The 27,616-nt window shown below is 35.5% G+C and overlaps 1 protein-coding gene across 1 annotated transcript in view; it reads left to right on the forward strand.

Annotated features, from left to right (window-relative positions):
* LOC106719700 (uncharacterized protein C6orf132 homolog) overlaps positions 1-27,616 on the forward strand; it is a 63,408-nt gene that overhangs the window by 11,920 nt on the left and 23,872 nt on the right. The window contains exons 2-3 of the mRNA XM_045686666.1: positions 9,325-9,468; positions 9,911-11,616. Of these exons, the coding sequence (XP_045542622.1) occupies positions 9,325-9,468; positions 9,911-11,616 (1,850 nt within the window). The remainder of the gene's footprint in view (positions 1-9,324; positions 9,469-9,910; positions 11,617-27,616) is intronic.

The following is a 27,616-nucleotide window of genomic DNA, read 5'->3' on the forward strand; positions in this document are numbered from 1 at the left end:
ATCCTCGCTCTTGACACGCGGTCACTTGCCACGCATAATAATAGATTGAAAATGATTCACATCACTTTAGTTCTATACCAGTTACTTAGTGACTCGTATGATATGACTTTGAACGCCCGCATCTTGTTCTTTATTCAAATGTTTATTTTTAAAAATCGAACGCCGAATAGTTAATTTTTTTATAAATTCGAAATGGCGTAGGCTGTGCGGAAATGTTGTGATAAGTGAAGTGGTAAATGTTCATAGTGTTTCGATGCCTTCCCGCCGATTCCGCTTCGGTTGGTAACATTCTTCTATTAATATTCTTAGCACATGTAGCAAAACAAAACTCTTTACTTACTATAAAATAATGATTTCCATAAAAGAAATTTTGTTTTTACGTTAAAGAAAAATAAATAACTTAAACATGTAGAGATAGTGAAAAACTCACTGTATTTGTAAAAAGTTTTACATTAACATAATGCATTACTCGTTTTGTTAATAAATTCAAACAATACAGGTAAGTCAGCATTCATAATTGTTGAATGAAGTGTACCTATTCAATCAGAAAGTTTAAAAACATAACCTATAAAAGTTTTCGTAATATAACTGTCAATTTAAAGCTTTCTTACATTGAATATTTCCCTTAAATGTTAAGAATGTATTCTCTATTTATCTAGGAATGCAGTAGCATTGTCTGCCTATCAGTTTGATCTCCGAAGAGGCCACCCCGTGCGACTGCATTCCTTGCGTACTTCTCGTGAACTTTTTTATTATTATGCATACGACCGGTCTGGTCCGAGTCAACAGAGCTGTCGACATTTGTCTATAAATTAAAAAAACTATGTTAATCTGCATAAGCTAGCTGGTTTATGATTTATTCATGTTTTTACGCGTTTAATATTTATTTTAATTATAGATTTTCATAGTATTATTATTACCTTTGCGTGAGTAATTCGTTTACGTTGGAACCGGAATTTGCAGCGAATTGTTACCATTGCGTCTTTTTATTATTTTTGAATATATTAGTCATAACTTACCTTGATTTTGGCAAGGGGCTTATTTATTATTTACTTGTGTATTAATTATTCAATGTCAGTTTGATGTCGGTAAATACAGCAAAGATATTTTCAATCTGTTTAAGATTGTTATGACATATTTTAAGAATGTATATTTATATATGATATCTCTAAATACAGATCATATTTCTTAACGTTTTACCTCTGACACTAATCTATAATTTTCTATCTCCTCTACGCCGGTTGTGTGCGTTGAACTGGCAAAACGCAAACGTTGACGCGCGCCGTAATAAATTATTCAAAAGCGCGCGATTTCTCGACGAATTCCTGAACGCAGCTGCAACCGTCATCCTTCATTGATCGCGTTCGATTTTTAAATTACGATACCTTTTTTTATAACGTTTCCTATTAGAAAGTTCCCTTTGGAACTATTGAATAGAGGTTAACTATGTAAAAATATATTGTCAACCCTTTCGTGAAATTTAAAAAAAAAAAGATAATTATAATGTTTCTGTAAAGGTGTGGAAACTGACGGTTGCACATGTGTAATGTAAGTGTAACGATTACGTGTTCATATATGCAGTGATTTAAGGGTTAAGTAAAGAATTGCGAGATAACTGAAAAATGCGGCTTGAAATATTAGGAAATGCTTGATAAAGAATAGTACAGCTTCCAAGAGTAATAAGGACAAAATAGATAAAAAAATAAGGCTAGTGATAAGGGAAAATGTTGCAAAGAATACGTTCTTCAGTAAAAAGCGTATTATAATTAGAAAGTAATTTGAATGATATCGTGAATAACCTAGCAGAGCCTAGAGCCTAGTGCTTAGATGGAATCATATTACCTACAGGAAATAATAAAGCTTAATTCTTTAATAAACTAGTTTGCATGGTTTGATATAATTTTGATTCTTAGAACAATCTAGAACTAAATAACATGTCATTAATTAGATGAAAATGACAGGTGTAACATAAGCGTAACATGAGAACGATTTACTTCCGTGTGTTTTAAACTTGATAGTTTCAGACCAGCTTCGCGGTTATTGCAAAACGAACTTATAACGGAATTAAGCTTTTAAATGTTAATGGAACCTTTCGTAAAATATTTCGAATATAAAACCTATGTTTTTAATCGTAAATTTCCGTTTTTGTAGGGAGACAGTAGATAAATTTAATTCAAATACTTTGAGCTATGTTTAAGCGAATAAGCCAGGAATTGTGCAATTTACGGGATAGAAATATTAGTTGAATACGAATCAAAATTCAGTAGCAAGGCATTTGGAAGCATTCTAGCGTGATCGTTCATTTCATTGTACCAAGGTGAACGCAGACAAAGTCGCTCACGTGATGGCCACGTGACGGTCACGATACGACAAATTGATACAATTGTTCCGTCAAATTATGATCATGAACTTTAAGTCACTTTTCATTGCTTTCAATCTTTTTAATAATCATTTACATGTGAGAAATAAAATCAATATTAATCTTGTCGTCATGCATTTTTTACACGAATATAACATTATATTTGTTTGAATAATCGTAATTTTTAATGAGTTACAAAAAATAATTGACTGTGACAATGGAGCAAATCTAAGTTTTAATGTCATTTTCGATAGACATTTTGTTGTAATTTTTCTGTTGCCGTGTCTAGTCGTTTCTAAAGTTTGTATAGCATATCTTTTGTTTCAAACATTCATTGATATGTTTGTATTTGGAAATAGTGATTGCATGTCGTGTCTAATGGAGCGTGTTATGTTGCGAAAGCAAGGTTTTAATTGCGTACATTTCAACAGGCAACGGGTAAAGGGCAACGAAGTGGGCAATGGTCGGAATCCCTTTGCATGATTGAGTCAGAAGTGCGCACCGGTACACAGAATACGAAACTTCAGACAAATCAAGGTCCCTAAAAGTTACGCAATCAAAATAATAGCATTATATGAATATGAAACTATAGCACGCGCTTTCAACAGGACAATAGCCAAAAAAACAGCCGCGTAAAATACTATGTTATTCTCAAGAATTAATAAATCGACGAAATTTTCTAAATTGCCTCTTGGTGTAATTCTTAATTCCAGTTTTTATCGTTTTTTATTAACAAATTGATGTTGCAGGAATCAAAATCATGTTTGCGAATGACTAAAAATCAGCAAACTTATTAAAATATCAAACGATTTCGTGTTACAAATATTTTACGGTATGCAAAATATGTTAAAAAAGTTCAACTTGTACTGGCTATACGAGGCGTATTACCGCAGACCGCAAGCGGCATCGGAGCGTGACCGGGTAGCGGGGACCGCGCTCCGTCGGGTAACTACCACCTGTGTTAAGGCCAAGCCAACACATCTCATATCGATAGATGTTTATAGGTAGGAGGCAGTGGAAACTAACAGTTATATTAGAAATATTGTCGCACTCACAGTTGTTAAGTGGTCTTCCTCGGTATAGGTATATGTATGAGTATGAAACCTACATTGAGAAACTCCCATAGTGCACAATATAAGTCATGAATAGGGCAATACCATAGGCCTAGTTAGTCCCCCTAGTACGGTGACACTCAAAATTGTGTAATAGAAAATCCTGCGCAGGCGCACAATTGCGTTACGGTTCCGGTTCAAAGAGCAATGTTACCTAATATTACGACTACAGGTCAAACATTATAGTAGCATTAATATTGAGGATAATTTTTTGGACATCATACACGGACTGTTTTAAATTCAATGTTGCCGGTAGAAGACCGACGCTTTAAGCTGACGATGTCGACTGCATGGAACTGTCCTTGTATAGCTGCCTTTACTAATTTTAAACTACATATCTTGCTCATTATGTCAGTAATTATTCAACCGTAAACACTTGACTTATGACTCGTAACGAGGATCATAATGAGGTCATACAGAAGTCGATCAATTAATTAGTCTTCTAACTATTGTTGTTTGGATATTGCAAGGCTTTAATCGTAGAGTTCAATAAATTTTACATATGTTTGTTGTTTACAACATGTATCCAAGTTGTAAAAGAGTAAAGAAAATTTAAATATTTTTTTAAACTCGTGTTCAATTTTAGTCTGACGACTAAGGAGTCGGCAAACCAAACTTGTCTTTCTCTACTTACTTTCCTCTCTCTTTTTCATATTTTTTTTCAATTTAGGAAAATTTTGAGACTCTTCTGACATCTATGTTCAAACTTAGTTCATACTAACGTAATGATTTTCTTTTTTCAACAACCCTTTGTTGGGTTAAGTAGAGTAAAGTATCTAGTACGTGAACCTAATTTCCAATTCTAAGTTCTTGTGAATTCCACTATCGTATTTGTATTTAAAAAGTATAAATAAACCAAGAATGGTTTTATAGTTATTTATGAATGCACAACCTTGCAATGTTCTCAATATCTTTGTGATAAAGTGTCGCATGCTGTTCGCTGCACTTTGCTGATAACCTCTTACTGGACCCTGTAGTTGATAAATTATGTTATTGTAGCATTAATTACCCTTGTTTTTTTACAATATATTGTAATCGTTAGGAGTTTCAATGCTTTAAGGTTAGTCTATCTGGTAACGTTAAGTCTCCACTGTTGTAACACAATAAAAACCATTTTTTTAATTACGATGCTTTTCATTTCCTCTGAAAAAAATAAATGATTACAACACAATGTTCCGAAGAACTGTTTGGAACGATTCCTGCCGCCGAGTTTCGTCATCGGACGACCCGACAGACCGCCAGGTACCATCCATACCATCTGGATGGCTGGCATTCCACAACAGTGCGGTTCTCGCGAAATTTCTTGCCGCGCACGACCGTGTTGTGGAATGGTCTGTCCTCGGCGGTATTTCCAAACCACTACGACTTAGGGTCCTTCAAGAAGCGAGCATATTTCTTAAAGGCCGGCAACGCATCTGCAATTCTCCTAGTGTTGCGGATGTCCATGGGCGTCGATGATCACTTCGGTGTTCGCGCCGCTCGTTTGCCCCCTTCTCATATAAAAAAAAAAAGACAATATTGTTAACCATTTAAATTAACGGAGATATTAAATATTAATACATTTTAAATATACTATAGTATCTGAATATAATTATACAGTAGAATAATAAAAAATACAAACAGAACCTGAAGTAATTTTACTCGATACTGCCCACTTAAATGTGGTATAATTTACAGAACTGTTATGTGTTTACTTTCGATTTTGCTGTTACGAAGCGTGAGATGATCTTCTAAAATTGTTTCGAGTCTCAAACTAACTGTACTCTTAAGAACGAATTCGAACTTTTTCTTTTCGAAGCGTTTTCGCGATCACCACAGTTATATATTTTTTTAAGTAATGTAGAAATTTTAAATAAACATTTCTTCATAAAATCATATATGAACGGTTTACTTGTGGACAAAGATTTTTGAAATATTACGACTAAGTGTACGAAAGAACTAACCTAAATTAACATCTATTTTTTTCTTTTTAAATTAACATGTTCAATTTAACTAAGACAAACTGCTACAAATAAAGTGTGTGGAACGCAACCCAATTTGATACATTCCAGAAAGGGTATAATGATAGAGGAAGTTTGTTCGCGCTATAAAGACTGACCCATTACCTAAAAATACTTTGGATGAACGGATATTTCGTAATCGAGAATCTGTTCTTGTCTCTATTTAACAGTGCAATTCCTTGTTGGCGTAAAGAAAATAAAAACTTATAAATCATATTGACTAATTAAGAATATATTTAGTAAAGAATATTCTTTATTTGAAGATAAAGGATTGGTTTTCAGACAAGTTGTTTTCGACGTTAATTAGACAAGTGTTTTTCTGAATTATATAAAGGCAACATTCTAAGCAATTAGCCATATTCGGCACACAATACAATTGCGTGTAATCAAGTAATATTATTATGCAACTCTGTTCTTGATATTCAATATGACGTTCACCGTGTTTAACCTGATGAACGGTGTCATCACCAAACCACTCACTATTAACATCTTTAAGTCGTTTTCAGTATTTATAAAGAAATAAATCATCTTTTGAAATCTTATATATAAAATTCTCGTGTCACGGGGTTCGAACTTGAACTCCTCCGAAACGGCTTGACCGATTCTCATGAAATTTTGTGAGCATATTCAGTAGGTCTGAGAATCGGCCAACATCTATTTTTCATAACCCCCCCCCCATTTAGTTTTTTTTTAACTGCGCGCGGACGGAGTCGCGGGCGACAGCTAGTATCTTATAAAAAGTAAAGCTATAAATAAACAATTAACTTTATGTTGTGTTACATAATCGATGTTTATAAAAAGTAAAAAATGCAATCGGCAGGTGTGCACTTTCTTGGAAATCATCGAATTGTTTTATTATAAGTTGCAAAAAAATATATGGACCGGAGTATATGGATGGATTACTCTGTATACCGAGAAGTGTCCATACAATGCTGTGACACCGACAAATTGTAAACGCTGGTCGTTTGTAATTCGCCTAGGCAAATTGTAAGGACTTGGAAAAATGCATATCAAACTGATTAATTCAAAAAGTCAATTGTATATGTGTGTATAATTCGAGAATTTGAAAAAGTGCAACTTTGCCGAGTCTATGCAATTTGCCCAAGCAAATTACAAACTGGCGACATTCACGATTTGTCGGTAACAAATCGGTCATAAAACAAAAGAATGAGGAACACGCAATCGACGATGTGTTAATTATTTTGTTAACTGCGTTACATTTTATTGGATTTATATTACTTCTTACTAATATTATAAATGCGAAAGTTTAAATGGATGGATGAATATTTGAAGGTATCTCAAAAACGGCTTAACGAATCTCGATGAAATTTGGGATAGATATAGAACATAGTCTGGAAGAACACATAGTTTCCTTTTTTTTTTAATTCCACGCGGACTGAGTCCCGGTCGACAGCTATTTTTAAATAAAATTTTATTGACATTTCATTTTTTAGTTCAGGGTACGATTTCGAAGTTATAGAGCTATTTTAAGATGTCTTAAACTTTGTTTTAAAAACTTTTTAACGCTTTTTGTCATAAAGTATGCTTAGTTTCTTATTATTAATTACAAGTTTGTAATTGAAGAGTCTTTACTATGTACATTAAGAGGGTATTCGTTTAACGTAATCTAATCTGTGCAGGGCGTTTCGGTGGAGCGGAACCTAACCAGTTCCATGGTGCCAACGCTACTGCAACACGGTCAATGAACTCTCATTTGATTTGTTACATATCGATTGTTGTAACGTGTTTATGTAATATATTACATTTATATAATTGTTCTAAATGTATTGAGACTCCTTATATGGTCACTATGGGAGATCTTTAGAATACTTAGGGAAATCAAAACGAAGGACTAGTAATTACAATATGTATTAGTAAGAAATTTTTTCCTCCATACCACGTTTGATAATTTTGTCAAGATGGCCTTGAACTATGAAAATTACTAATATAATTTTATGCCTAATACTCGGGTTTTAATGCCCCAAAAATAGTTACCTAGTATTTCCTAGATAAAGTATTTATTTCATCATGAACATCATGAATGTTGTATGGGGAAAATACATATAAATTTAGATACAAATGCTTTGAACAAATAATGTATGTATGTAACATAATTCTACTCACACCTGTTAAAGACGACAGGTGTTACCCAGTGTTATGTTGGACACGTGTTCTGATGCATGCTGCGTATGACCCGGGTTCGAATCCTGAATACATCGCGCAGACCGTTACACAGACAGCTGTGGATCTCACAACTGACCTCATGACGTGCTTTCCCACACCAGTGTGAATTTAAATGAGTCTTTGGTACTAAAAAGTTTATATACTCTTTGCTTTTTTTTATGTTTCTGCATACGGAGATTGATGATTATGTTTCCAAAGTTTGTTTTGTTTTTTTTTCAAACTTTTTAAAACTCAATAAATTTAGGTGTCGAAAATATTTTTAACTTAAATATGATAACGATAGAATACCCTGATACGTTATTGTTATTGTGTAAACTATGTGTGTTCTTTTTAATATAAAAAACTTAGTTAACACTGATTAAATAATTCAATGCGCGTGGGCAATACAATTGAGTTCCCACGCGTAGCCTCAATAGATTGAACTATTACTGATAGTTATATAGTGTGAATAGCCTTAAACTATTCGTAAACACGTTTTGTTTTCATATTTGAAGCTTATTATTTGAATTTTTAAACATGTAGTAACTATAGATTAATTAAAGAAAAACACAAAAACTTTATTTATTTCTATATGTAACTTCTTCAGATAATATAAATAGTTTACTACATTACAACATAATGTATAAAAACTGTACTTCTTTGGTGAAAATTCCAACAATTTGAGTTTTTTTGAGGTATAAAAAGTAGGATAGCAAATTACAGTTAAATGATAGGAGAATTTCATGGTCACTGACAAAAGAAAATAACCATCTTTAGTTTGCCAGAACGAAAATAACTAGAGCGGTAACAGGCGGTGCCTTTTGAAGTGTATCTGAATACAGTACTTTGCCAAATATGAATGTTCATAGTATAATAAAACGATATAAATTACCTGCGTCAAAAAATCATGTTTACTTTTTTATCTTTTTTTATCTTTATTTCTGTGAAAAGGTTTTTGTAAACTCCGTTTAGGGAATTATCTCTATTAATTGTTTTTGTTTTAAATAGAATAGAATTAAGTAAATAAAGGTTATAATAATACTGCAATTCCCCAAGAATCATTGCTTGTGCTGTGCTCAGTTTTATATCGTAAATCCGGTACCTACAAGTTGTCTACTACACTAGTACATGTTATAAATAAATATTTTAAAGTTGGAAAGTGAATAAGGCTCTTTATAATTGATGTCATTGAACTACAATAGAAAAAAATCGATAATGTAATCTCGACCTTATTACTATCGTGTTAGGATTTATACAATAGTTTACATATGCATATAAGTGAATTAATTTTCCTAGCATAATGTATGAACTTACGTCAGGCGTGAAACAAACCGGAGAAAGTTTCATTGTCCCAGCGATGTCATCACCGATTTACTTAAGTACGATTGACATATAATTTTGTGCGCAAACGAATATGTAACAAAACCAGTTGTCTGAAATCGCCGTGTCGTCTTTTGAATTGCTGACTTATTTTTCTTGCAATGGCGAAATTTTGCAATGAAGAAATCAGAGGCGAGAAAATAGCTTCATCATCATGGTTTAACATTAAATTATTCAAAACAACATTTCTTCCAGGCCAATGTGCTTTCTTATTCAGATTGCAAATGATAAAACTTTGACTAAAATGTTACTAGCGCCATCTATTGTGTAGTAGATTATTAGTATCTAACATTTTTTCTTTTGTCCACAGGTGACAGTGGCAGCACTCACGCGTTGTACCTCGAAACGATAGTCGAGGAAACAAGCGATGATTTGCGTTCGGAACGATCTTCGGCTGCAACATGGCTTTCGGATTCAGATGCAGATTCCGTTATTCATGTGCGGGGAGCTGTGGGTAAGTAATAATTACAAGTTAAAAATCGTCCAATTTAGAATTCAACGCCATCTGTCGTAAACTACATAGGAGGTGTCTCTCCAAGTTATTGTGTTATATTTACTGGACGGTAGGTGGCGCTCTTACAATTCTTTTAAAATGTTAAACTCCAAACTAAATAAAAGTTATTTTTAAGTAATTAAATAAAAAATTTTTATTTTAATTTTCTTCTCGGTTCGTTAGATTTACATATTGCGCATATGTTTTTAATTTTTGTAGATGGTAGAATGTAATTGTCATGATTCGGGAATACTCTTGGAAGAAATCCAAGTCATACGTTATAAACATACCAAAAATTGGTGTCATTGTCATTGCCGGTGTCAGTGTGAAGACGCGACGTGAGCGAAGCGGTGGATCTGTGAATATTCAATGTGTTTTTGAGTGCGTTATTTCTTGTCCGTAGGGTCGGAGTGCGACAGTGAATCAGAAAGGGAATGGGCTTGTCCGGCCAAGCGGCGCCGTAGGGAGCGCGCCGCCTCGCCCGGCAGCACGGGCTCGCTCTCACGCTCCTCCAGCCTCGCGCAGTTCGAGTCCCTCGAACGCTCCTGCGCAGCGCCCGCCTCGCCCAGCTTGTCGCCCGATTCCCTCGAGTCCCCGCCAAACTCGCCCCCGCCAGCGCGTGCCCCCGCGCCCCGCACACATCTCTCCGCAGAGAACCTCAGCGAAGATAGCGGGTATAGCGAACGGGCCCGCCGCCCCCTCGCGCCCATCAAGCGACCGACAGAAATAACGGCGGGCACCGCGGCTGGATCCGCGCCCTGCCTCGCCTCGCCAACCGCCGTGCGCAGACCACCACGAACCGCGCGCGCGCTTTCGCTACCAGCAGAGCTCGACGTGTGCGCGGAGCCACGCCGCACCGCCGCGCACCGCGCGCGCTTCCGACAGACCTTTGAGGTGTCCGAAAGCCTCACCGTCAGCGTGGCGGACCTCACAGCGCTGGACTACCGCGGCGGGCTGCGCCGTCCGCGCCACCCGCCGCCGCCGCCGCCCCGCGCCCCGCGCCATGCCCCACCCCCGCCTCCGCCTGACACCAGACTACCTCCACCTGCGCCACCCCGCGAGCCGAGTGCCGACAGCGACTCTACCACAGAATCAGAGAAGGCCTTCGCACACGAAATGGAGACCACTGTTCGACGTCTAGACGAGAACGCGATGAGAGCGCTCGCCGAGACCGGGGACTTCGACCGCGGCCTGTCTGTGCTGACGGCGAAACGGCTGCGCGACTCATGGGGCGCCTGGGATGACGTGCTCGACGAACTGCGCAGGCGGATAGAACCTTCGTCTGCGACGCCCTCCCCCCCACGAACGCCCTCCCCGGATCCCATCAGGGAGCCGGTTTTCGCGTCCACCCCTCTTCGGTCATCGTGTGACGCGCGCGTTCGGTCCACACCTGAATTACGAGCGGGCGCAACCCCGCATCGCGAAACGCCGGAGGAATTGCGCGCGTCCCTGCAACTGGTCGCACCGCCCGAGGCCGCGCCACCCGCGCGCTCCATCTCTGCCGGCTCCAAGGGTGTAACGTTCTCGCCTGTGGTAGCAGAAGTTAGCTGGCGCGAGTCGAGCGCGAGCGCGAGCACGGTGAGCTCGAGCTCGAGCGGGAGCGACGACGCGGCGGACGCAGAGGTGACGGTGGTGGGGCAGGGGCGGGGCGAGGCGCCGCGCGCGCCGTCCGCACACGCAGACGCAGACATGACGGAAACGGGCGCGCGCGCGCCGCGCAGCCGCATCGCGGGCTTTTTGTCGCGGTTCGCGAACTTCCGTTTTTCGGGGCGCAAAGATAAGAAACTTCGCGCAGGCGCGAACCCCCGGAGCGGCGGGACCGCGGTGACGGCGGCAGACGCGGGGCAGGGCTCGCGCGCGGCGGCCGGGCCGCAGTTCGTGCGCATCCCGCTGAAGGAGGAGGGCGCGGCCCCCGCGGGCGTCGTGGCGCGCAGGCCGCCGCGGCCGCCGGCGCCGGCGCCTGGCGTGCTGGAGACGGACGTGGACACGCAGCGCACGGTGCTGCACGCGCGGTCGCTGCTCGCGCTGGCGCCGGTCGACCGCCGCACGCCGCGCCCGCACAAGTCCATGGAGTTCCTGCTCGACAAGGACAGCGCGCAGACCGTTCAGGTGAGTCCGTTCTCTGTGTCCCGCCGAATGGCAATCCTGGGTGACCTGCGACCTACCAACGATCTGCAATGTTTACCAACAGCGCGATCGATGGCCGACGACCCCGCAGTGCGGGCGATGTCACGTGCCCGGCCCGGCTGTCATTTTACTTATTATTTTATATTTATAAGTTTATTTTTACGGTAGAACTATTTAACATATATGTTAATCAACTTAAGAACGTATCTAAACCTTTTGTTTACTAAAAATACCTTAATGTTCAAACAATCAATCGTTGAAAGTTTCTACAATAGACAATGTTTATTATTAAAACGGAACTATCAATTGGTAATGCGCGATACTGTATTCCTGTGAGGACGTTTCGGAGTTACCACATTACCATATTTGCGAGCGCGAGGTGAAAGTGCGAACAGCTGCACTCGCGCTGCGCCTACACGCGCCCACCGCGACACCATGCACGGTATTGTTTATCAAACACAAACACTAACAAGACACATTCCATAACCTTGTCCTGTCTCATTTTATAAGTGATTTTCGACCTTAATCCTTAGAAATTATCACCGGTTATACTACGCTAAAGTCGATCCAAAACCAATTACGTAAGCCCGACAGTGACTTATAAGCTCCGAGAATTAATAGTTTAGAGATTAGATAGAGAAAAGGATCGCTTAAGCATATTGAAGACGCCTCCTTGTAGATAACATCCTGAATAACCTGTGAGAGTTTAGATAAAGCACGTGCCTTATGCTACGATGCTTCAATGCTGTAGGTATTTCCACGATAAACCTAAATGCCTGTAGGAAATTAGGTATTTATGGTTATGACATACTGGAAAACTCCTTAGAAAAAATTACATCTCATTTTATTTTTGTGCAATAAAAATATTTATTTAATTAAGAATTGTTTCTGGAAACAATAAGCAAATAATACATACAATTACATCTTCAAACAATAAACTGAAATTCAAACATATCAAAGTTTCAAGTTAAAAATAAACATGTCATTGTTTTCAATTAATTGTACAGAACATACAAGGTTCACAAGACAAATCCCACGTTGATTGTCGCACGGAGTTATAAACCAAATAATTTAATTATACGAATTTGAAACTAGTGATAACCAGGATATATGAACAGCTGACTGTTTAAATTTAACAATTTAAATAACAATTCATTGTAATTCCATGTTTAAATAACAAGATATTGCAATTATTCGAACAGTAGATTGCAATAGTTTGTTATTCACACCTCGGTCGACATGTTTACACTTCGAATGCGGCACATAACCGAGTAAACAGATCGGCTTAGTAATATTTATGAGGTCGGTCTACATGCTTGCACGTTGGGGCTTCGTGCAAACGGAATTATGTCCCTATGTCGTATTAATACTGTTTAATACGACACAGGAACATAATTCCTATTCGAATTTGAGACTAGAAAAATAATAATTACGGAAGTAATGAATGGAGAACAAAGTACATTTTCCGCGGGTTTAAACTTTTGCTTGCTAACTTTCCTAACTAACTTTTCGAATGAATCGGCAAACTAAACGTGTCTGTGTAATGAATTAAAAATTTTTATAATTTCCAAACGGTGTTTTCTGTTAGTTTAGTTAAACAGAACAAAATAATACAAATGATTAGTCCAGTTTTGTTTTGATTTAACGTCATAAAACGATGTTTACGCGTTGAAAACGGATAGCTAGGGGAATGTAGGTACTTCCGTATCAGACGCCCTTTGCTCCAAATAAAGGGCTATTAAATACAATAAAACTGATATACCGAGTTGGCGATTAGAGGGTTTAACGAACTATAATTGATATTATTGGTGCAATACGAAGAATTTTTTGTTATTAGTGATGTTTATTTGAATACTTTTGTATTATCCTTTAAAATAAGCTTATAAAATGGATTATATGGGGTGATAATATGATTAAAATCATCCTGGAATCTACTTTAACCTGTATCTATACAATTTGCATATTGTATGTCGTGTGTTTCGGAAACATACTGTTTGGTTGATTTTTAATAGAGAATTCCACAGATTATATAACGTAACGCTAAAGTTCTAATAATAATTTATCAAAATATTGTTAAATTAACAATATTGCAATATTTTTATTTCAAAAAGTGTAGTCGAATTCAATGTATACAGATGAGAGATTACAACAACAAACCTGTCTAAACAATTTTACCTTTATAAGGCTGTAATCACAGACTGTAAAACAGACATGTTTGTATCATAAATATAAGCACTGAATCTTTGCAGAATAAATCCATAGATAAAGATGTTGTCAGCCAGTGACACGTGTTAATATAATTACTCTATTCTATTGAATTTGACTATACTTTTTCCATGTGTTTGTATGTGAATATATCATTATTTATCCTAAGACTAGTAGAGGTACGTGACAAACTGCATTTGTGTTGTGAATCTTCTATAATGCATATTATCGCAGTTGAATCAACAATAGAAGTACTAAGATGTTTGCTACGTAAATAAGAACCGGTTACACAATCTCATTACAACCGACCTTGTGTGACTTCAAAAGCAATTTTACCTTGTAATGAACACTTCAAAATATTCATCTTTTTCTTATCTTTGTTTAAAATGTAGTTTTTTATGATTTATTTTATAACACTTTCGTGCTTCACTGTCACATTTTTATAGACAAACTAGCTCTCGTCCGCTAGTACGCCCGCGCATAATTAAACAAAATTAATTAGTCGCCTATGTCCTTTTTCAGACTATGATGGTTATTTATTCGTAAAAGTTAAACAGAAACATTGTTAAAAAATCTAATATATAAAATTCTCTTTTCACAGTTTTCGTTCCCGTACCCCTCCGAAAGGGCTTGACCGATTCTCATGAAATTTTGTGAGCATATTCAGTAGGTCTGAGAATCGGCCAACATCTATTTCTCATACCCCTATTAAGTCTTTTTTAACTGCGCGCGGACGGATTCGCGGGCGACAGCTAGTATACATATATAGATCACTTAACTTATGATAAAGGTGAATAATTGGCCAATAATCATAACATAGTTATTTTGTTGTATGGCGGAATTTATACTTTACAACGTACCATATAATATTGACATTTTTTTCGTTAATCTGTTTCCGTACAAACAGACGATTCTACACCTATAAAGGATATCCGCTCTTTGAAGTAGCTTGTTTGATGTCGATCATAACAATATTTTGCACATCCGGCTTTCTGAACTAAAATTATCTAAAAAAAAAACATTTACTTTTTTAATCTTATAACATCTAGGATGATCAAAAGATAAACCTATCCAATAATAAATTTATAAACATGTTTATGATTCTTCAAGCTAATTTTCATAACAAATTAAACTATAATATAATTATCGTCTTAAATAGTAATTAATAATTCATGTTTGCCTCAGATTTTTACGATTATCACATAGGTACATGATGTTGCTGACTAAACTTTTCGATTTCTTAAATAAAGTAATTCAACATCAGATACATTATCTTTTATTTTTTTAATGCGAAAGTTTAGATGGATGTTTGTTTGAAGGTATGTCCGTAACGACTCGACAGATTTTGATAAAATTTGGCATAGATGTAGAGCATAGTCTGGAAGAACACATAGGCCACTACCAATAAATTAATTTAATATTTTTTTTTAATTTCACACGGGCGAAGTCGCGGGGGACAGCTTGTCATTTAATAAATAAATATCGCTAATAAAATTGAACATCATTCCATTTAAAGACAATGAGTAAGTATTATATTTATCAGCATTGTTATAACACATTATGTATTCACGAAGTTGTATATACACTTGTGGGTCAGAATTAAATAGTCGATTTGTACTCTACATGCAGTATAATATAGTGACTTGTAACGTCTCATAATCTTATATATACTCTCTTTAGTACTTCATATTGTTATTATCTTGTATTTACCTGTCCTTGTCCATTATGTGTCGATTATGGTAACACACGACTTAATTAAGTCAATAATTATTTATTCCTGTAATATTGGTACACTTAAATATTTATTATTCTTCAAGAACAGATTGTATCTCTGTCCAAAAGGCTGGAAACGCATCTATAGTTCTTCTGGTGTTGAGGATGTCCATGGATGTAGTTGACCACTTCGGTGTTCACGCTATTTTTCACTCCCATTTTCTTATAAAAAAATTAAGGATCCCTTCCCACTTAGGATTGAATATCTTACAGCAAATTATAACCGTAAGATTATAAGAAGAATTAATCATGTGTATACTTTCCTGTGGAAAGTTTTCAAACTTCATTGTGAGCGTCAAATGAAATTCAACCGAAATGGATAGGGAATAAACGTCCCCGACTGTACAATCACCTTGTACGAAGTACTATATTCCACAAATATTAACTTTAGGTAATAAATATTTACGCCACACAATATGTTTCCCATAAAACCATGAGTCACTGCGCAATTCATTTCTTACAGTGTTTAATTACGCGCATGTCTGTTTTGAATAAATCTCTGTTCACACTTTTTGATGTATATGGTCTTTTATTCATCTTATAATCTGCCAGATTTTTATTCAAACAGCTTATGTAACATACAAACAAGATTCGTAATTACATTAACACTGATATGATCGACTATACTCAAGTCTGGGCCATATTACTCATTAAACCAAACCGCAAGATTTAATAAATAATACAAATAAAGTTTGCAGTAGATCCCACATGTAACTTGATTCATTTATTCAGGTCTGTAATTGTATACTATATTCAGTTTTAGAAGATACAATTATTACGTTTAGTTTCCTAATAATGGTATGAAAATTTATTAATTACTAGCTGTCGCCCACTACTTAAAAAAAATATTAGTGGCCTATGTATTTTCCCAAGCTATGTCTACACCTATGCCAAATTTCAGCGAAATCTGATGATCCGTTCTAGAGATACTTTCTAACAAACATCTATCCAAACTAGGGATTGCAATCCGGCGTCATTTTCAGTCCGGCCGGATACGACCGGATTCCCATCAATCCGGCCGGATCCGACCGGATTGATTAAATCAAGATGATTTTCGCATTTTAGTACAAAATAAGTAAGTTAATCAAGTGTCACTGCACTTATATGTAGGTAGTTTATTAAAAATAAATCACAAATATATAAAATCGTCTTTATTTCTTAACCAATGTTAAGACAAATAGACAACAAGAAAACAATTAAAATTTAGTAGTGTAGGTAACTAGTAATAATTTTACGACGTAACGAGTAGCTTAGTCTTTCTAGATTTCACTTTCACAAAAAGATCAATTTATAAGTAACAATATTAATTATCAAGTAACTATAATATCTAATAGATACAATTAACCTTACGTAATTAACTGAAATGAGATCAAAATCATTATTAAAGTATTTGAGAATGCTAACAAACAAGTCTTATAGGTATTTATGATTATAACAGATACCATCATGATTTGATGAATCTGTCGAACGAATGAATGGCAAAAATTATCACAATAATGAGTTTAGAGCTCTTTAGTTTAATCAACTTACGATAAATAATTATTTTAAGTAATAATTGTAAAAAAATATAAGTATTAAAAGAAAATCAATATTGATTTTGAAAATAAGCTCGTAGAAAACAAATATTGTTAATTGTGTCATCAGCTAAACGACTTCTAATAGAGCTGCAAATATATACGCACAACGCATTTAAAGTACCTACTCATGCAACAGCTATATTATTTTCCCACAAATTGCTAGCACCGGATCCGGTTTTCGGATCCGGTATATTGGCACCGGATCCGGTAACCATTAAATGATGCCGGATCCGCCGGATTACCGGATCCGTTTTTCCGGATTGCAATCCCTAATCCAAACATTTGCATTTATAATATTAGTAAGATTTATTGGGACCACCACAGCAACGTTCCATTAGCTAAGATCTCTGTCTTTGTTTCTAGTTTCATCCAGATTTCACCAGTTTTGGAGTTATGTCATAACAAAAATTCATCCATACAAACTTACTCATTTATAATAGAAAAAGTCTGATTGAATATCGCTATCTCTCTCCTAGGGTAACGAGTTCGCGTGTATCGCTGTGGGTGCGGACTGCGGACCCATTTCCAGAAATAGCCCAGGCTTATCCGTCTCGCTGAGTTATCGAGAATTTTATCCAACAGCCTCAAGCAACGTCTGTTCTTCGCAATTTTATTCGTAAACTTTTTTTTTCTTAAATTATCTATTCCGATTAAAGTTTAAATGGGGCGTATTAAGTTTATCGTTTAAATTCTTTTCTGTGTGTTTTTTACTCGAATATGGCCAGCATATCTGTTCTAATCTAGGTACCATTGGCAAAGAAAAATTTGAAGTTGAACAATTTTTTTATAAGATCTTCTCAATAGACTGTGAAATTAGTTTTTAAATTTACTAATCGTTCAAGCGAATCGTGCATCAACAGGCCTTCACTATAATAAATGCCCGATTTTTTTGCAAGACATTTGCGAAGCTTTCTATTTGTATTGTCTGAGGTCAAATTAGAACAGAGGTCGAGCCATGTTGCGATTTGTTTGTGAACCTAGAGAACCTTGTCCACTCTAATCCTTTGTACCTATTAGGTCAGTGACGTCACAAAATGGGAAAATTTTTCTCAGGTAACTGGCTGAAAACAAATGGCGAATATTTATCTGAGAATGTTTAACTTTTTTTGTCGTATTTTTTCATGTTTTTATTCAGTTTCACTTTTTTGGGATTTTGTTTGAAGTTATTATTTACTAATTTTGGTAAACGTTGTAAAACTGTACTTGGTTTGTAAATACTTAAACAAAAAGATAAGTAATATGTTATTCAAATTATATGATTTAAAAATGTCTTTAAGGTAAACGGTATAGTTATTGGCTCTTCTTGGTCACATTTGGCTTTTGTCAAAATATTCGAGCTTATTCATGTTTATCTAATACCGCTTTCTTCCAATGTACCTTTTCAATAATTTGTTTATTAAAATGAAACTATATTTACATAACTACTTCTACAACCACAGTTGGTCAACAGAAAATTTTAACTCATTCAGTATGGCTTGTAACGGGATATCACATACCATGTTGGGCATCGTACGACGGAAGCACGCTTTAAATTTGGAATAACTTCGAATGCAGTGATGATCATCGAATGCTAATGTTAGGGTTGCCATTAGACAATTAATATATTTTATGTAACGTTGATATTATATTACGTAACGTTAAAATGTTTGATAGAACGAAAAATGTTACCAACGTATTTTTGCATTAGTAACTATTTAAATTTTTAGGGTTCCTATTGGCTGGCCATTTAACTAAATGTATGAAAATAAAAAAAAGTACACGTAGACTTATTACATATTTAACAGCGGACGATGTGCAGTTATAGACTAAGATTAAGCAAAAAATGCTTTGGAATGTATTGTGAAAATATATTAAAAATACGACAAAAATCTATTTATTCTACAAATATTTTTTAAAAGGTTAAATATTTACCTATGGCAACCCAAATCTAGACAGACTTATTGCATTTAAATTTCGATCGTGTCTGACGTAAAGAGATAACTTTGTTTACGGATTGCATATTTGATCTCACGTCAAATAAATTTCGACCTAACTTTGTTTAACATAACGTTTAGAATCAAACTATTTCTTATTAGTTGCTTGATATTTATGAAATTTTTGGGTGTTTCCCATTGGGTCGATTGGCCCTATCCATCGTCCCAACTAGAAACACTAGCATTCGTACTAAGGGATGTAAAAACTACAGTGTCAAGGGATGATAAATGATGGTCAAGGGAGTGTTCTTTTCCATACTATAGATTTTTTTTGTGTTATTGTCACACAACACTTATACATTTGTACCCTCTTTCTACCTTATCATGTTTACTACGTCTAACTGTCCCTGTCTTCGGAGTTTTTATTCCACTAAGTTATATTTAAATTGAACAATGGTACAAAAAAGTTTTTAATTCAGGTCTGAGTTCGCATTGATGATAGTATCATATATCAGGCACTGAAGATATTTAGGTCACCTATATTCACAATACGTCTGAAGCGAGCTTAACTTCATGTGAAGCGTAACTTTACGAGATTAAAAAAGGTATTGGAAACATTTCCATGTAACGTGTAATGCGAAATATTTATTACCGATATTCTAGATTTATCGTGTATTTTTCTCGAAATGACACGTCAATTTAAAAAGAAGACTGTTTCGTTGGACCTTGAAAGCGGTTCATGGTGATACACAAATGTAATAAATTTTGACATTTTACTAACACGAGTACAGTATTATAATATAGTTATATAGGTAATATCGCGTATTATTCGTGTAAGTTACATCAGATGTAATCTCTAGACAAAAAAAGAATTGCAAATTAACAATTGAATATCGTTTCTTGATAATGAGAATAAATAGATCAAGAAGAAAAACAAAAATATTTCATAGTATTGAAGTCGAACGCACTGTTTTTTTTAATAACGTTTAGGCAGTGGACATCCAAGATTGTAACGTTTTTCACATGTTAGTCGTAATGTGAATTTGTAAGCAAATATATTTTATATTCCTATTAAATCTGTTTTATCTTTCCATATGATTTTTTTGACTCATGGAATGTTTATCATATAGATTTAAAATATTATTGGCAGAGTTACAAATCTAAAGGTTATAAACTTTTATTGATTAATATTGCTCCATCGGTTTATGTTGCCATTATATTAATAAGGTCTTTGCTTTTATATAATAAATAACAAAAAGCACTTATATTTGTGATAAAGTGTAGACACTGGAAATAACGAATGCTGGCTATCTGACTTATTTTTTGTTTCTGATTGCTATTAACCATTCTCCAAAGAGATGTATTTACCTTTTTGGTTACCTACTCATTTACTACTACTACGTATCTTATAAAAACAGAAAAATAAATCATTAAATTTCCAACCTATAATTTTAAATAACACAACAAATTCAAATTAGTTACGTATTCTAAATGTCACGTATGCGTTGAATTTTGTAAAGGGAACAAAAATTGCGTTTGAAAATCGACATGTGTAACATCGGAGCCGGCGGCATGCATTTCCGTGTTCGTCCAGAAATAGTTCCAGTTGAGCGCCGCATTCCAGCATTCGCCCCGCAACTGTTTGCTGTAACATGCTACCGGCATTTCCGAACGTGTTGCTATTATGGCGGGAAAACTGACTCATGCTTTGTTTTTGACATCTGTCAAAAATATAATTGTAAATGAAATTTTTTATGATATTTGTTATTTAATTTTTGCTTCGAGAAGTTAATATTGTTTGATACCAAAGGAATTTGGTAACAAGTAGAAACAAGATGTTTAAACTTGGTTGTTTGGATAATCATTTATCCTTGGTGTCAAGTGACAAATGAATTATTTCGCGATAAGTATGTACGATATTTTTTACTTATTAAACCAATTATTTTAGTAACTAGAAATATTTTCTTATTTTTGGTAAGGAAAAAATTAAATTACTTCAGCTACAACGTGAATTTAATGTAATTTTCTTTTAATTTGAAAAGTTGATTTAAAATCAAGCCCTAAAGAAATACCAACATAACGGTTTTAACATATTTTCTAATGCGTTTATATTCAAAATCAAAGTTCATTAGAACATTAAGCTGTTTATAACTAAACAAATAATTAAAATTGAATTTCCATTGAATGCATTGTAATTGGAGCTGACCGCAAATGTTCCGAGTATACCTACGTACCGATGATACGAATGAAATCGAATGAATGGGCGTTATTGTGGAATAATTCGTGTTTGAACCCGACACGGAACGAGGTCCGTATCGTACCATCGGATTGTTCATACAATGTTTCCTATTGTCGATGGAACAAATTAACAAACATTAACCGTTAACACTAACCATATGAAACATGGAAATATGTTCCGTATTTCATCGTGATAGAACGTTTATGCGATGACGTCAGAGTATGTGCGTAAATTGCACTAAGTACCAAACATATAGTTGCCAAATACAAACACGTTGTAAAATTTGGAAAAAATTACATAAAGAATGTTATGGCACTCAAAAATTAGCCCAGCTATGGTTCTGACGGGTTAACGTAGCAAAAAAAAAATGTTTAATTGTACTTGCAGAGTCAGCGGCAAACTATTGTTCCTAAAATCGAGAAGAAAAAAGTAGATTTACTTATAATCAATAATTTAAACGTGTTCAATTTACGAGTTAACAAAACTCAAATCCTATTTATAACGACTCAGTTGAGAAGGGGTGTGTTTTAGTAAATAATTTCAAAGCATTCAAAAATATTCACATCGTGTGAGTAATGAGTGAAGTTGCGGCAGTGTGTAACCGAGTGAGCTTCGCCTGTGAAATTGTCTACACATGCGTGCGTCGGTCACTTTGATGTCACCGGGTACGCGGATGTATGGACCACGTATAAAATGACATATTATATAGCAGATAATGCTCGAAACGTTTCATGATGATTAAAATGGAAAATAAGCCCAGACTATGACCAGACAGACTGTTAGATAGAAAATAAACTATCCCTTCTAAAAAACGTATATCGAGGGGTGAAAGGCTATTTGTTTTAAGCGACATTTTTTGCGATATTGACTTATATATATATTCAGAATTAAAACAAATAGCCTTTCATCCTTCGATATGTTTTTTGTATTCATATTTTAATTTTCAAATTGTTAGGTTAGGATGGTAGGCACTGACATATAGAACATTGTAATAATTTTATGCCAGGATTATATAGTCAAAAAGATGTCGATCGCGACTCCGTCCGCGCGGAATTAAAAAACAAACTTAGTAGCCTGTGTGTTGTTCCAAACTATGTACTACATCCATGCTAAAGTTCATCGAGATCCGTTAAGCCGTTTTGGAGAGACCTCCCAACAAATATCCATCCATCCATCCATACTTCTAGGCTTTCGCATTTATAATATTACATTATTAAGATTTTGTGTCATTCTTGGATCAAAGTATAAGCCTGTACAATTTAACCATTGTCTATATCTAGACATCAGAGGCGGACAGACGAGGTGGGGCTTTGATCACCCGCGGCGGTTGCCTTTGTGTTTGCCGCATCGCTTCTTACAGACACAAGTCGCTCACTGTGCCACAAGAGAGCTTTCAACATGTCAAACTTGTACGTCGTTTTGTACATACGAATATACTAGTGCAATAGAAGTACTGGCAAAATATTCTATTAACCGATATTTAGTCAAACAATATTCTTAATCTTCATTTGAAATTGGTAGCTGGACTACCAATGTTTTGTATAATTCAAAAATCGCGCAGCCTTTTAGTGACTCTAAATAAAGAATTTAGCTCTTTTAGCAGTCCAGTTAAATACTTAAATAAGTACTTTAACCTAATTAATGGTATCTAAACATAGTTCTTAGGTTGATTGAATGTTCATTAAATCCATATGCGAATTGGCAATTAACTACGTCCTGTCATTGTTTTCAATGGATCAATTTTTTTACGTAAAATATTTTTTTACGAAATCACTGTCACAGTTTACAGTTGACGATAGAAGGCGCCATCTTTATTATAAAGTAACGATGCAATTATAAAATAATTAAATATAGAAATGTTTTATCAACAAGAAAGAGGTCCGCGCGCTCTACTTTGGATCTCGGCCAATAATTTGATGAAATATTGGCTGCGATCCATTCCACTTTATATAGAGTAGTAGAGTTTACTATCCTTGGCAAAGACCGTTTTTCTTTTAAATTAAGCTATAAAAAAACATGAGAAATTTAAGGTTAAAACAATAGACAGCGAATGGAGTCCCTTATAAGGTTTAGGTAAATCCTATTGTGAATATTAAATTCTACTTAATAATTTTAGCTAACACTATATTTCTAAACGAGTTTTTACTTGATTTTTAATATAAAAAATAAAAGAACATGAGAATTCTGTAAAAATTGAGGCAGTACGGTAACAGCGCAGCGCTAGAAACTTCATTTCAATACGACTTAAAGTGAACAATGGCCGCTGATTTAAATTGCATGTATCCAATTCTCCCGTCCCTCCCTAACTCCCCTTTATTGTTTACCACGTAAATCTATGAGTCAGAGAAAAGTGCCGGGAATGCGGGCGCGGCGTTCATTAAGTCGAGTTAAAAAGGCCCGTCGGATTAACATTGTAAATCACATTCATTCTTAATATCGCCTGGTCTGTCTCATACTGGTATACAAAGACTGCCTCTTGCCCGCGACTTCTCCCGCGCGGAAATAATAAAAAATATGTCGAGTAGCCTATGTCTCCTTCCAGGCAGTGTTTTTAATCTATAACAAATTTCATCCAGTTCCATGCAGATCTGTAGATATCTTCTAACAAACATCTTTCCATCCAAACATTCACATTTAAAATATTAGTAAGATTAAAAATAGGTTGATGGTGACTCCATCTATAAAGGTTTACCTTTAGAGAACAGAAAAATGTCTCTGGTCTTATGTTTAGTTTGCAGTTGAAGCAAAATATATTTTTTTGATATCATCTTCTAATATATAAAATTCTCGTGTCACAGTTTTCGTTCCCGTACTCCTCCGAAACGGCTTGACCGATTCTCATGAAATTTTGTGAGCATATTCAGTAGGTCTGAGAATCGGCCAACATCTATTTTTCATAACCCCCCCCCCCATTTTTTAACAGCGCGCGGACGGAGTCGCGGGCGACAGCTAGTATCAGTAAATTTTTTATTAAATGTAATGTAAATCATGAAAACAATATCTATTCAGTAAAAATACACTTAACAATGTTAGTAAAACGTTGTCCGTCTGTTGTAATAACGTTAAAAAGTTTATTAAAATTTCTTCCCACGCCGAATAAACTCCGCGGTTCAACTTGTTGAAGTGTTTATGATTCTCATCCCGCTTTACCTGACTTTCCGCACTTTTAATTTAAACTGGAGTGCGGACATAACCACTTATAACTGGATTCCAACTCTCGTTCCACGTTAAAAAAAACTTTTTCATCTTTTTGAATTGACGCGGTGCAAATTTGTATGAAATTTTTCATAGACGAAGAACATCACTAATATTAAAAAGAGAAAAATTAACAAGGTTTTATTATACTTGTGATTAATTAATTTAAAAACTAATAAGTCTATTTCAAACATTATTTCACCTTTAGAATGCTACATTATTCCTGAGTAAAATAGGCATGTCATTTTACTATTATACTAATGCAGAAGTTTAGAGGGATGGATGGATAGATATTTGTTAGAAGGTATCTCTGGGACGGCTCGATGGATCTTGATGAAATTTAGCACAGTAAAACATAGTCTGGAAGAATACATATTATTTTTTTTTTATTCCGCGCAGTGTCTCTGGCAACAGCGAAACCGGGACGATCCGCAAGTGTTCTTGCCTTTTATAAAAGAAATTAAATTAAACAAAAAAGTTATAATTAAATCGTTATTAATCTAAAGATTATGACATCAAGATAGACCATCAGTTACAATTCAATCAAGTCCCGTTCACCTTGACCAACGTGCTTGCGCCTGTTCCGTACATAATATAACAAACTGTACCAAGGAAATCTTCTTAGGTTATTTAAACGCTTTAATTACAACTGGAAATAATATTAATCGTCGTTTTTCATTAAATCATAGACATATTTATCTGATTTCGTTAAATACACACATCAAAAAAGTCTAAGCAACAGATACTATTTCAAGTTATTAATCAATTATTTTATCATTTTTTACCAAGTAGGTAATACTTATGTAAACTTTTTTGATCTATAGGACATACTGGCTGGTTGTGAAAAAAAAATCGAGTATCATTTGTTTTTTTTTTCACAAATTCAAAAGCGAATGCATTTGTTCGAATTTTACAGCGTTTTCTTTGCTTATTAAAATTTAGTATTCGGTATCAATTTTAAGATTCAAACAATAATTAAAAAAAAGTTTTGAACAAATTTGAATTTTGAGACATTTTTTACGTTATGGAGCGACGTCATTTGAACACAGATGAAGTGCAGAGAGCTGTAGGGATGTTTCAAGCGGGAAGAACTCAATCTCAGGTATCTCGGTATTTCGGTATCAACAGAAGCGTTATTTGCCGTCTTCATCAGCGTTAAACTAACACGGGAGATCCTGCTGAGCAGCACCCAGGTCGAGGAAGGTGTACAACAACACGGAAAGATCGATACATACAACTGACTGTAAGACTCCAGCCGATGTTAACCGCCCGAAAGATAGGTTTGAGGCTACAAAATTCAAGTAGTGTTGTTGTTAGCTGCCAAATTGTGTGAAATCGATTGCATGAGTATGGCCTACGAGCACGACGGCCAATTAGGTGCCCACCGATACGTCACGGGAATCGCGCTCGTCGAAATGAATGGTTTAGGCAACACATTATATGGACCCGGAAATAATGGGATAAAATTTTATTTTGCGATGAGTCTCGATTTGGGTTCTAGCCTGATACTAGAAGGGTAAGAGTGTACCGTTGTCCTGGAAATACTGAAAGACTGAGGTGGCTTCAGGAAGTGCATCCATACTACGACTTAACAGTTATTGTATAGGCGGGTATTATGAAGAACATACGAACAGAGCTCGTTTTTGTAAATGGTAACATGAACGCTGTAAATTACGTTGAGGATGTTCTAAGACCTTATGTCCATCCATTCGCACAAGCGCTTGGCTTCGATTTCACCTTGATGCATGACAATGCGCGTTCGCATACAGCTTTGCACACACGGGAGTACTTGGCAAGGGAAAACTTCCTGGTATTGCCTTGGCCTGCACAATCGCCAGACCTCAACCCCATCGAGTATGCGCGGGACATGCTCCAGAGACGTGTTTTAAATGACTTGGATGGAGTGACAACAACCCAACAACTGATGGACTTACTAAAATTTCATTGGGAGCAATTACCGTAGGATCATATTAACAGTCTCATCGATTCTATGAATAATCGGTGCCAGCAAGTTCTCCATAACAGAGAAGACCACACTTTGTCTTAATTTATGCAATTTTTGTACAACCATTTAATTTTACTTTAAGTTTAGTTTATATAGCACCTTACTTTGTACTACGTACAAACATTCCTTACTCGTGATTATTGGTTATTAAGATTATTAAAAAGTAAATAAAAAAAATAATTGTTGTTTAATATTAAAAAAGCATTAATAAATAATAAAAGTACGAAAATACTAAGGATTTAATGCGAAAACACATTGTAAAATTGAAATTTATATGTGTTGCTTAGACTTTTTTGATGTGTATATTTCGTAATGAAAATAATTTAAATCTATTGCATCTCGTTTAACAAAACTACAGAAGCTTACTAATTTCATTAAGAACTAGCTTTTACCCGCGACTCCGTCCGCGCGGAATAAAAAATGAAAAACGGGGTAAAAATTATCCTATGTCCGTTTCCTGGTTCTAAGCTATCTGCCCACCAATTTTCAGTCAAATCGATTCAGCCGTTCTTGAGTTATAAATAGTGTAACTAACACAACTTTCTTTTATATATATAGATGTAAACTGGTATTAAACTGAACGACAAAATTTGTTTATTTGGCTGTAGAGATCCTATGTCAATTGACGAAAGGTTGGTCGCTGTACTAGAATATTTAGTATAAAATATTTGAGATAATTTAGAAAAATTAAGTAAAGGGTAAGAGAAGGAAAGAGATAAAGAGAAGAAAGGGAGACATTTAATTTAAATTTTTGTACACAAAGTTTTATTGTTGGTAAACGTTTCCAAATCATGTGACCAATTTCAAAAAATTGCGAGAATAACACGGTGATCAGTATTTGCAAGGCAATGAGGCGTCAAGGTAGTCTATACTTCACTGTGTAAATGCCAAATTCGTGATGTAATACGAGTGATGTAAGGTATTTGACCTCTAGTTAAAGTTTCAGTCGACAAAAATCTACGTATGCCTTATATATTGGGATATTGTATTTCCGTTCCTTTTTTTACGACACTATAGAAGTTTTTATTTTTATAAAAATACTTAATAAGTAGTCTATGTGTTTTTCTAGATTATG

The sequence above is a fragment of the Papilio machaon genome, chromosome 3, assembly GCF_912999745.1.
Source record: "Papilio machaon chromosome 3, ilPapMach1.1, whole genome shotgun sequence".
In the NCBI taxonomy this organism is placed as follows: Eukaryota; Metazoa; Arthropoda; class Insecta; order Lepidoptera; family Papilionidae; genus Papilio; species Papilio machaon.